The sequence below is a fragment of the Aquarana catesbeiana genome, linkage group LG01 (genome assembly GCF_042186555.1).
Source record: "Aquarana catesbeiana isolate 2022-GZ linkage group LG01, ASM4218655v1, whole genome shotgun sequence".
Classification (NCBI taxonomy): Eukaryota; Metazoa; Chordata; class Amphibia; order Anura; family Ranidae; genus Aquarana; species Aquarana catesbeiana.
This window is the reverse complement of record NC_133324.1, coordinates 526,732,560-526,745,721: the sequence shown is the minus strand read 5'-3', so window position 1 is coordinate 526,745,721 and position 13,162 is coordinate 526,732,560. Positions and strand designations below refer to the sequence as shown.

The 13,162-nt window shown below is 43.9% G+C and overlaps 1 protein-coding gene across 2 annotated transcripts in view; it reads left to right on the top strand.

Annotated features, from left to right (window-relative positions):
• Window positions 1-13,162, top strand: part of CREB3L3 (cAMP responsive element binding protein 3 like 3) — a 673,320-nt gene that overhangs the window by 655,519 nt on the left and 4,639 nt on the right. For both annotated transcript variants that reach the window (XM_073594674.1, XM_073594692.1), the window contains one exon: window positions 1,027-1,123. In XM_073594674.1, coding sequence (XP_073450775.1) covers window positions 1,027-1,123 — 97 coding nt within the window. The remainder of the gene's footprint in view (window positions 1-1,026; window positions 1,124-13,162) is intronic.

The window sequence follows — 13,162 nt, the reverse complement described above, 5'->3', positions numbered from 1 at the left end:
TCCCGTCCCACCCGGAGACCAGAGCTATAGCCGGCAGGTCCACCGGCTAGTCGGATACCCGAAGAAAGCGGGGATCAATGTTGATCGGGTCTCCGATATAATAACCCGGAAGTGATGACATCCCTTTCGGGTTACCGGCATCTTAATGCGCCATTTTTTGAAGATCAAAAGTGTTCAAGTTTGCAGATCTTTCCATTTTGGATACTTTCAAGTGCAAAGGAGGGGATTGGGGTCTTATAGATGTACAGTAGCTCGCTGTTTTTTTCTTTATTTTTCATTGCCAGCATTCTTTTGTTTACATTCAGCTGTCAGTGGGGAAACCCACTGACAGCTGATGAGTCATCGGTTGTTAAGGACATGGCGGCCGGCTTCTCGATAAATTTTCGACAGATTTGGATTCGAATCATTCAAAAAAAGAATTTTATCATGAATTCTTTACTATTGTTATTCGGAGATTCAGATTCATCCGAATTTTGATTCGGACTAAAACAAAATTAGTCTAGTCTGCTCACAGTTACCATGGCAGATGAACTGCTAAGGAGGGAACTAGACCACTGACACCTCGCTACCAGTGGACCTGTCACCTTACCAGGTACCACGCCTAACGACTGGTTGCTTTGTGTCCTGAATTTGTACTTGGTTTCTCCTAGAAACTGCACTTCATGTCTTGCCACGTTAATACTTTGTATTATGTAATGTGTTTTTTCATACGGTAGTGCATTTACACACCCAGGTTCTTTTAATAAGCCAGAACCCAACATGCACCCTTTTGAATAACTTTAGATCAGGCTCACAATAGTTCAAATACTTTACCGAGTAAAAATTAAAGCCCTATTGGTACTTCTACTGTTCTACTACTATTTTTGTGTTTAGTTATCATATCTGATTCAGGATAGCAAAATAATCACATGATGTCATGTAATGTTGAAGCAACAATTCCTTTCAAGATTCCTTCTATGCAGTGTTTATTGTGTTACATATGTACATTTGCTATAATTGTTTCACTCATTTTTTTGGCTTTTGCAGGTCCTTTTGCTATCTTTTTCTCTTCTCATTTTCCCTACCATGAACCAGTTTGCAAGAAACAAAATACAAGAGGGCAATGATTTTCTTCCTGTCAGAGGTACATTTTTATTTCTGGCATGGCCTTATTGTAAGGTCAACAAAGTAGACTGATGCTATGTGTTTTTTAATATACCTAAGCACACGCAATGGATTTCTGTCAGGATGAACAGGTATTTTTCAGGTTTTTATTTGCAGCTTTTTCAGAGACAAAAACATGGAGAAATGCACATATATTGAAGAGTTGTTTCAAATATATTTTTTCTTTCTTTATTTTGCCCAAACATACATTTTAAAGGTTAACTCCATGTTACATGTTACCTGTTGCACCTGTATTTGGGGCGTAACCTGTAACACATTGCTAAGCACCCCCCCCTTCTTCTCCCCCACAGCCACTGTCCTTTAAATTGCTTTTGCGCAGAGCTCTGCCCATACAGCTGTGTCCTTTATTCACAGAGATCTGTGACCAAATTAAACTACCTTTTATTAAACTGCCACCTTGACAGACAGACATGTAGTTATCAAAGGAACACAAATTCAGTAATTAGCGTACTCCTAGTCCATTGACACTTTCTCCAGCTTCATAGCTGAACCCCTACAAAGGAAGAGTTTGCAGGAACCTGGCTTTGCACCCACAATCCACTGATAGCGGGTCCAATGCTTTGCAGGCTCCTGTGGTAAAAAATAATATATGCACATATTTCCTACAAAAAATATGTGCTTTTATTTTTTTTCATAAGGGTGAACTTAGTCTTTAAGCTCATTATGTTTTTTCTCCTCACTTGCCATGCTACATTTGGCATGTGCACAGTAAAAATAACTGAGGGTACATTTATACCAGGTGCGGAGGGACTGCGTTGGGCTGCTTTTCCAGCATAGTCCCACTGCACCCCCACTGCAAGACAAAGCAAAATTCCTTGTCTCCAGTGTGGCCGGTTCACACCACTGTGTTGTGGTAGAGTTCTCTGAAAAAAAAGGACTGCATGCAGTTCTTTTAAACAGCGCAGCGTAGTCAGAACTTTGGGAAATGTCAATGTGTGACATTTTGCTAAAGTTTTCTAACAAAAAACATGAACAGTGCGATGCACCAGCATCAGTGCACTGCCTGCAACGCAATGCACACCAGCCCCTGCATTGTAACGCAGCAGCTGGTGTGAATGGACCCTGAATAATTTATTTCATGGATTTTCTCATGAACATTCCCATATTTAACATGACATATTGTCAATTGTTACATATAATTTTCAATACCTGCTCAATTGGTTAGAGGATTGGAGGAACATTGTGTTTGTTCCCTTACTAAGGCTGGTCATAAATTAAGACAGTTGTCAGTAAAATACTGACAATTTCTTTTCAGCTGAACACAAACAATATTTGAAGTATCAACAATTGCCCATAAAATCAGCAATGCAGTCAAGTTGTCAAGTTGTGAATAATTGCTTTTTACTTTGCTTATACAGAGTATATATAAACATATGATGTTCTACCCAGGCCATAGAGAAAATAATTTGAAACTGGGATTTTACAATTGCCACAGGCATTAGATGGTAGTTGTAGTGTTGTTTTTATAACCAAAAACATAAGAATCAATACCTCTTGCAGCCAGATCCGACAGTAGTCATTTCACATATACTGTATGAATACCTTTAGGCTTTGTTCACACTTGCACCTCTGCATTTAGCGGTTTTAAATGCAGGAGTTCTCTGGGATGTACAAAAAAGTAAATGCTTCCCAGATAATTTTTGTGTTTAGAAGTTTCTGCTTTAAGCCCTCGTTCACACTGAACGTGGGTTTGAAATTGTGCAAGTTGATTTCAAACTTGCATTTCAATGTGAGTTGAAGGGTGTTTTGAAAGACAACTGTGCTGGTTCATGCACAGATGTCTGTTGAAAGCACCCCCGAAGTCGCCAAAAGTAGTGCAGGAACTACTTTTGGAAATCAGTGCAGCGCTGCATCGATTGGGACAGTGCCGTTACTGGAAATAGGCTGTGATTTGGAATGTGATTTGACATGTCAAATCGCATGATATGAACAGGGGCTTTAAGTGATTGTATTTTTTGTTTTTTTTTTAAATAGCAAACATATCATACTTCCCTCCACTGTGCAGCTCATTTTGCACAGTGACCCCGAACCTCGTCTTCTGGGGTTCCTCACCGGCTCTCCCAGCTCCTCCCCACATCAGATAACCCCTTAGGAGAAGCGTTCCCTTACACCTTAATTGGAGGACTCAGTTGCATCTCTCATCCTTTTTTGTGGGACTTGTTATGCACCTTTGTTAGTGTCACTGTGCTAATTTTGGCACACATTGTCACTTGCACTATTGTCACTTTATGCATTTAGAGCTCCTATTTTGTTCACTACTGCTCCAAGCACCTCTTCAGGGTCCCTCCTGAACATCGGTAACGTTTTGACCATGAACCACATCCCAGTGTTTATGCACGGACACTGCACCTCAGCTCTGCATCTTTCTTACAGCTTCCTAGCTGTTTTTGTCCCTTATGGACTCTCGCTCAGGCTTGGGCCTCGGTCTATCCTGACCTGGACACCATGGTGTACAACAGCACTTCACATGGCTCCCTTCACACACTGACCTCCTCGAGAGGGTGGGGTTCTGAGCTCTAACCCTGGCTCTGAGATGAATGCAGCACACACCTGAGCCATTAGTGTGCTTGCTACCCAGAAAACCTGGCGTAAACCACCATTTTACACAATGGCTTGGGGACACCCTGCTACATACCCCCCCCCCCCCTGTTTTAAACAGGAAGGAGGAACACGTATTCCCATCACTGTGGTTGGGACACCTCTGTGCTAGCTGTTAGCTGTGTAGGCCCAACACTTTTTCCAGGTATGTTTCCACCAGCACTTCACTCTGGCACCTCTGTGTCAACTATAACGAACAGGAGTCCATTCGCCTAACGGACCTTTATTCCTAAAGGGGAATTTTACCCACATCTTTTTCTGGGTGTGCTTCCACAAGCACTTATTCCTGAACCATGGGCTCCCACTAGTCTCCCAGTCTCCCTACTATGCCTTCTACCTTCTGGACTTGGGATCCTACATTTCTTTTTATCTCCCCCAGACCTACTCTCCCAGGACTGTAGGGGACCTATTTCTATGACACCTGTCAGGGACTGACCTATCTCACTACCTGACTCAACCTTAACCAGCATCATCTGTTTTTCAGGTTTATTAACCCCTGTGTGGTCACCCTTGGCAACCAAATCATCTGAGATTAACACCACATCCTTCTGTTTAACATCAATAGCAACATTCCCAAATGGATTACTCAACTCATGGACACTATCACATGGAACTCTTGTCCCATTGTTTGCTAGGACAGTGTATGTGGAGAGACCACCTACAGGCAAGCGGTTACTGCCTATGGGACCTTCCCACAGTTTTACATCGCCCCCTGTTGTGCAGCACTTCATAAGTGGCTGTTCAACCAACCAACATTTTTCAACACGTTTTTGTACACAAGTCTCTTTAACTATTTCTGGCTTTTCTAGCAGTCCCCTGAGCACCTTCCGCACACAACTGCCGCTGGAAGCACTCTCACCGAGAACTGTGAGACCACTTTCCACACAAGAAACATTGCTTAACATCGCCTGTACCACCTGTCTCCACTGACTGATACTATGCAGTACCAGGCCGACCATCTGCAAGTTTACAGTGAAAGTGTTTTCACCAAATCCAACATTTCCAATAACATCTCAGTTATTTCTATACACCCCACATCTAAAACGCAGAACTTTAGGGACTTTTCCCTTACTGGCGAGTGGAGGGGCTCATTTGCTAAGGCTCAAGGGGCCGAGACACTTAAAGAGACCTCCTCCTCAGAAGTAACTGACACAACTTGCGGCTCCCCTTGAGCACTGCCAAACGCATGTGTCATACTCATCCTCCCATTTTCAGCAACACTGAGCCTGTCCAAGTCATTATTGTCAGAAATACATTCCTCATTATCGTCATTCCTGACTTTCAAAGGCTGTCTTAGCTCATTACCAACTTGAGCCTGTGGGACACTTATTACAACACTTTTCATCCCATGTGTAATACACTCACTCGTCGGGGCGGCTACACTGTTTTCTTGGGAAACCTCAAGCTCCTGTGAAGTCTCCAGGGACATCTCTGTTGCACATATCACAGTTGGTAGGGGCAATGGCACACATCTCCCAGTGGTCACCCCTGTCATAGCTAGTATGACGGCACTTCATTAACTTCATAAGGATAAGGCTGTTTTTGCCTTAGCAGACTGCATTAACCCATTATTTACCTCAGCATTTTTAATCACATTAGTAAGCAACACATTATATTAATTTTTACCACTTGTCTTCCTGCCACACAGTACACTAAAGACAAGTCCTTATCAGCCCTCAGTCTTGCTGTGGGTTCAGAAATAACCCATGCGTTCCCACTACACAGCAGCAAGTCTCTCTTAGAAACAGATCTCCTCACCGGCATTAAACACATATTCAGTATCTCTCACACATAACAGGAACAGTCTTACCATTCCAGTTAACAGTTGAAAACTTCATTTGAGGGTGTAGTCCCTTCTCTGCTGCTCTCTCACAGGCCAATGCCCCCACATGATCACAGGGCAATATTGCAGCCTTCTTAACCTCTCCAACATCTCTTGCAGGCAAAACGGATTCCCTGTTGCCAATGGCAACAGCCAACACTTTGGAACAGGAACCTGATATTGCAGATACAGGCTTTTCCTCCAAAACATTACATCCCGCAGTATTACAAAATCTGGGGCAACTAAAAATACTGTGCGCCAATTGACCACATTTCAGGCATGGAACATTTTCCTTCCCATCTTTTTTGGAAAGTGGAGCCACTGTTGCTGTAGCTCCTCCTTTCAAGTGAAACCTTTGTTCTCGTTGCCACAGGAGACCACACTCTCTTAGCGGAAAATTTCCAGCACTCTCCATCTGGTTGCACAGGCTCCTCTCAAACCTATATGTCACGACTGTCATTGGGAACACTCCACCATGATCCACAGGTCTCATAATTGAGCTTAGCTTTGTTGCTAGAGGCAACAACATCCATCTGCATTGAGTGATGGCTTGCTTTCCTTTTTGTGTTCTGTTCAACCCATCTCTGCAGTCAGGCACACAACACTTTTTAACACAATTCATTTTAATTCAGGAAAATTAGGTGTACTGTCTCTTTAAGACTTGCGAGACAATACACTTCCATGCAGACTTCACTGCAATCACATCAGTACCTTTTTGGTCCTCTTGACCATGAAACACGTCCCAATGCTTATGCACAGATGCTTCACCTCAGCTCTGCATTTTCCTTACAGCGTCCTAGCTGTTCTTGTCCCTCATGGACTCTCTCTCAGGCATCGGCCTGTCTCAACCTGGACACCATGGTGCACAACAGCCGCTCACACGGGTCACTTCACACACTGACCTCCTTGAGAGGGTGGGGCTCTAAGATGAATGCAGCACACACCTGAGCCATTAGTGGGTTTGCTACTAAGAAAACCTGGCATTGTAAACCACTATTTTATACAGTGGCACCGGGTCACCCTGCTACAAAATTATTATATAGATCTATATCTATAGATCTATATAGATATAGATATCTATAGATAGATATAAATATCTATAGATAGAGATCTCTATCTATAGATAGATAGAGATCTCTATCTATCTATCTATATATATATATATATATATATATATATATATATATATATATATATATATATATATATATATAGATAGAGATCTCTATCTATCTATAGCTATACATAGATATCTATATATAGAGATATATATAGATATCTATATATAGATATATATGATATATATATATATATATATATATATATATATATATCTATATATACATAAACACTATACTGCCAAAAGTATTGGGACACCTGCCTTTACACACACATGAACTTTAATGGCATCTTAGTCTGTAGGGTTCAATATTGAGTTGACCCACCCTTTGCAGCTATAGCAGCTTCAACTCTTCTGGGTAAGATAAGAAAATGAAGGGCGCTTCTGGTTAGCAACAACACCTGGCCAGAGAAGGTGGGTGTCCCCAAACAGGGCAGGTGTGAATCTGGCTAATGGACGTTTAATCAGAACACTGAGGCAACACTTCAAGAGGGAAGCAAGGACTCTGAAGAAACAAGATAAAAAGGAAGGCACCTCTAAGTGCAGAACACCAAGACTTTATTAGCCAAAAGGGTTAAAAACCCTTACTAGAAGGTTGTGGTAAAAAGGCTCATCATATGTAAAAGAGTCCAGCAATGGTGGTAGTCTTGGAATGGTCAGGTCCACAGCAGGGTGTATCCCAGCCGTCCAGCAGTGGGAAGCCATGTGACAGGAGACCAGTGGGGGGGCTACACAACACCCTGCCGCGAACCTGACTATTCCAAGACTACCACCATTGCTGGACTCTTTTACATATAGTTACATAGTAGGTGAGGTTGAAAAAAGACACAAGTCCATCAAGTCCAACCCATGTGTGTGATTATGTGTCAGTATTACATTGTATATCCCTGCATGTTGTGGTCATTCAGGTGCTTATCTAATAGTTTCTTGAAGCTATCAATGCTCCCCGCTGAGACCACCGCCTGTGGAAGGGAATTCCACATCCTTGCCGCTCTTACAGTAAAGAACCCTCTACGTTGTTTAAGGTTAAACCTCTTTTCTTCTAATTTTAATGAGTGGCCATGAGTCTTGTTAAATGCTCTTCTGCGAAAAAGTTTTATCCTTATTGTGGGGTCACCAGTACGGTATTTGTAAATTGAAATCATATCCCCTCTCAAGCGTCTCTTCTCCAGAGAGAATAAGTTCAGTGCTCGCAACCTTTCCTCATAACTAAGATCCTCCAGACCCTTTATTAGCTTTGTTGCCCTTCTTTGTACTCGCTCCATTTCCAGTACATCCTTCCTGAGGACTGGTGCCCAGAACTGGACAGCATACTCCGGGTGCGGCTGGACCAGAGTCTAGTAGAGTGGGAGAATTATCGTTTTATCTCTGGAGTTGATCCCCCTTTTAATGCATGCCAATATTCTGTTTGCTTTGTTAGCAGCAGCTTGGCATTGCATGCCATTGCTGAGCCTATCATCTACTAGGACCCCCAGGTCCTTTTCCATCCTAGATTCCCCCAGAGGTTCTCCCCTCAGTGTATAGATTGCATTCATATTTTTGCCACCCAAATGCATTATTTTACATTTTTCTACATTGAACCTCATTTGCCATGTAGTCGCCCACCCCATTAATTTGTTCAGGTCTTTTTGCAAGGTTTCCACATCCTGCGGAGAAGTTATTGCCCTGCTTAGCTTAGTATCATCTGCAAATACAGAGATTAAACTGTTTATCCCATCCTCCAGATCGTTTATGAACAAATTAAATAGGATTGGTCCCAGCACAGAACCCTGGGGAACCCCACTACCCACCCCTGACCATTCTGAGTACTCCCCATTTATCATCACCCTCTGAACTCGCCCTTGTAGCCAGTTTTCAATCCATGTACTCACCCTATGGTCCATGCCAACGGACCTTATTTTGTACAGTAAACGTTTATGGGGAACTGTGTCAAATGCTTTTGCAAAATCCAGATACACCACGTCTACGGGCCTTCCTTTATCTAGATGGCAACTCACCTCCTCATAGAAGATTAATAGATTGGTTTGGCAAGAACGATTCTTCATGAATCCATGCTGATTACTGCTAATGATACCGTTCTTATTACTAAAATCTTGTATATAGTCCCTTATCATCCCCTCCAAGAGTTTACATACTATTGATGTTAGGCTAACTGGTCTGTAATTCCCAGAGATGTATTTTGGGCCCTTTTTAAATATTGGTGCTACATTGGCTTTTCTCCAATCAGCTGGTACCATTCCATTCAGTAGACTATCTGTAAAAATTAGAAACAACGGTCTGGCAATCACTTGACTGAGTTCCCTAAGTACCCTCGGATGCAAGCCGTCTGGTCCCGGTGATTAATTAATGTTAAGTTTCTCAAGTCTAATGGTGATGAGCCTTTTTACCACATCCTTCTAGTAATTGTTTTTAACCCTTTTGGCTAATAAAGTCTTGGTGTTAAGGTGCCTGTCCACAAGGTTTACGAGTGTGTCTATAGAAATGTGTGACCATTCTTACAGAAGTGCATTTGTGAGGTCAGGCACTGATATGGATGAGAAGGCCTTGCTTGCAGTCTTCGCTCTAATTCATCCCAAAGGTGTTCTATCCTGTTGAGGTCAGGACTCTGTGCAGGCCAATCAAGTTCCTCCACCACAAACTTGCTCATCCATGTTTTTATGGACCTTGCTTTGTGCACTGGTGTGCAGTCATGTTGGAACAGGAAGGGGCCATCCCCAAACTGTTCCCACAAGGGGGGCATGAAATTGTCCAAAATGTCTTGGTATGCTGATGCCTTAAGAGTTCCATTCACTGGAACTAAGGGGCCAAGCCCAACCCCTGAAAAACAACCCCACACCATAATCCCCCTGCACAAAATGATTTGGACCAGTATACAAAGCAAGGTCATCACAACAAAGACAGTACCTGCGTGACACTTCTTCAGCCTCCAGCCGCAAAACCACCAACTCTGAGACAACTCGCAGATACACATCCCACCAACTGGGTTCCTACACCATACCTTTTTGTGCCCATATAAACCTAAAAAGGACCTTGCACCCTGCCACCCAAACCTGACACCTTAGGTTTGTGCGGACCTCCACACCCTCATGGCCCTCCGCACACTATCTTGTAGACCAAAACACCACGTCAATTCCTACCGCATTCAAATGAACGGCGTCATCACCTAAATATCTCCAGGTATCCAACCCATGATGATCGCTAAACCTCCATTGTGCAGCACAAATCGGGTTACCTCCCTATTTACCTTGACCCGAGCTTGTTCAGACTATCCACTGACCGAGCTAAACGCCAATGGGTCTGAGCCACCATATCAGATATTACAATTAACGAGTCCGGGTAAGCCATGCAAACCCGCAAAAAAACTTATTTGACATCTCGGATGAGCTCTTGCGTACACAGTGGACCCAAATCATTACCCCCAGCATGTGTACCACAAGCATGTCAGGGGGCCTATCAAGCCGGGCATAACACTCGACTTCTGGAACCACTCTACTCCACAAGAGGTCAATTGACATCCGTTAGGCCGGACATCAGCTCTCCTTGCACCCTAGTAAATGCAAGATTGGCCCAAGATCCAGATCAAACACAAGCCCCCACCTGTAAAGGGAAAAACAACAAACACGGACACAAAAGTAATAACCTGAAATCCATACTTCCACTAATGTACAACAATCAACAACTTACAGTAGCCACAACCTCACTAGTATACCCAGCAACCTACAACAAATGAGGACGAACATACAGGCGATAACACCGAGATTCACCAACCTCCGATTAAACACAGACACTCCCGCCTCCACATTTTGCCCTATAAAATACAACACTAACAACCTGTCATCTCCGTCAACAACTGCACTACCCATTCCATTAACCAAAGAAAACCACTCCTCCCACACCTTAGAATATACAGACCAGGTGGCTTCACTCACCAACCACCGAATCAGCGCTGCAGTCATTCCAAGACAATCCGCCACAGCCAATCCAGACAAGGAACTCCCAGTTGAGTCGCTCACGGAGCCAACGAGTGAAACTTTTCCCACTGAAACTGAGAAAGAGCATCATCTAAAGAGTTAGTACAATCTGGGACATGGACCGCATACACAAACGAATTGCAATGCAAACAGGTCAACAATAAATGCCTCAACAAACGCACCACCATTGGCAAAGACGCAGACACACTATTAATGGCCATCACGACACCCATGTTATCACAATTAAAATGGATCTTCTTATTACAGAATTGTGAACCCCAAATTTCAACCGCTAGCACAATAGGAAAAAATTCGAGCACCGCTAAATTCCTAGTCAAACCAGCCTCCCTCCATGCTGCCAGCCAAGGAACCGCACTTCACTGCACCATAACCAGCAGCATCTGTGAAGAGCTCCAGATCAAAACTTGGCATAGGCTCGGACATCCACACAGACCTGCCGTTATAGGATTCCAGAAAGGTCTCCCAAACCTCCAAATCCACCTTTTATTTGGGAAAAGCCAAATGCGATGGCTAGGTGCCGTGGCCGCTGGCAGCCGGCGATTGAAAACCCTGCCTATAGGCATAATTCGACAAGCAAAATTCAGCTTAACCAGAGGCCACTGAAGCTGATGCAGTATCAACTTATTAGCCCCCCGAGCTGTGACCACCGCCAACTGCAAATCTGTCAGTTTGTCTTCTGGGGGGCGACATTCCATAGTTTCAGTATCAATCAGAATGCCAAGGAAACTCAGCACTGTAGACAAACCCTCCATTTTTGTCTCCGCCAGCAGAACGCCAAACAGTAGCTACCGTAACAAAACCTTACTGTCAAGACTGGTGTTATTGCTTGGATCACCTGCTGGTGGCACTGTTGCTTTTTAGCACCAAAGGGTGTAGTTCTGGTTGCCACCAGTGGGTGTCTCCCTGCAGATGTATGTACGGATAATCAAGCTGCACCTGATGTGGAACTGCTAAGAGTATACAAGCCCGCCCTTCACTGAGGCTCGGGGCTTCAGTATTCCCCCCTGCAAGCCTTATCCCTGCCTGACCTGTGCCTGTCTTTTGTCCTGGACTCTGTATCCTGAATCCTGACCCTGAGACCTGTCCCCTGGTACCCGTTTCCTGTTCCCCTTTTCTCTCCTCCCCTGTCGTGTTTGCTTATGTGTGTTTTCTTCACTTGTATAAGTTAGTTAGATAAGTGTATTTGGGGTTTACTGTGTTCATTTATGTTTCATTACTTGTTTATGGTTTGCTGGTGTTAGTTTACATGCGTGTCACTATCTTTAATAAATATACATTTTCACTCACTCATCTGGTCCCGATTCCTTTAACTGCAGCCAGCTGATCTGATTATCCCTTCTGGATGCCTGCCTACAATGATTAGAAGCGGCAGGACCAATACACAAGAAATCATCCAGATACTGAATGATCGACAGAATCCCTGACACTTCCCGAACCACCCATTCCGAAAAACTAAAATTTTCAAACAACGAACAAGAAATGGAGCATCCCATAGGTAAACAGCGGTCAATGGAATAACCCTACCACCGGCAACCCAACAAGTGGAAACTGTCGGGATGCACCGGCAACAAATGAAAAGCGGACTCAATATCCGTTTTTGCCAACAGGGCCCCTTGACCATAAAAACGAACCCAATGCACTGCTGCATCAAAAGAGGTGTATGAAACAGAACACAAGGCAGGGTTGATATACTCATTCACCAAGCCCCTTTTGGGATACGACAAATGGTGAATTAATCTGAACTTGTTGGGTTCCTGCTTGGGGACAACCCCCAAAGGAGAAACCACCAAATTGTCCAGCGGCAAAGCTTCAAACGGACCAGCCATGCGACCCAGACTAACCTCCTTCAACAGCTTCTCCGAAACCACCTCTGAGTGAGCCAGCGCCGATCGCAAATTGTCCACAGAATGGGGAGGGCGAGGAAGACTACAAGGAATCCAAAAACAGTCAGTAAATCCCTTATCCAGCAGGTCCGCTCTATGATTTGGATACCTACTTAGAAAAGGACGTATCCTTGCTATACACACCGGAGTCCTCCCTTGTACCCTCAGAATCCCCAGACTGTCCTTTTCCTTTGTTTGCACATCTGCTAAGAGAGTGGGAGCCCCCACAGCCAAAGCACTCATGCTTACATCGACAAACCGTTCCCCTCATTATACAACCAATACCTCTTTTTCTTGTTGGCCGACTGTCCAGAGGAAGAAGATCCGCCGGCCCCTGACTAAAAAAATGAATTCCCAGTTCGCGCTGAGGTCATGAGCCACATCCAAAGACTAATGTCTTTGTGATCCCAGCATAAGGATGGCTGTAGCGGCTTGCGCTGTCGGAATTGCTCATCATACCGTAACCACTCTAGTCGCCCGTAGACTCCATATGCTTCCCCTAGAGCATCCAGGTAGCAGAATAACACAGGACAATTCTCCAGCACCTGCTCACAAATCCCACTGGCTAAGATCGCAAAAGCCT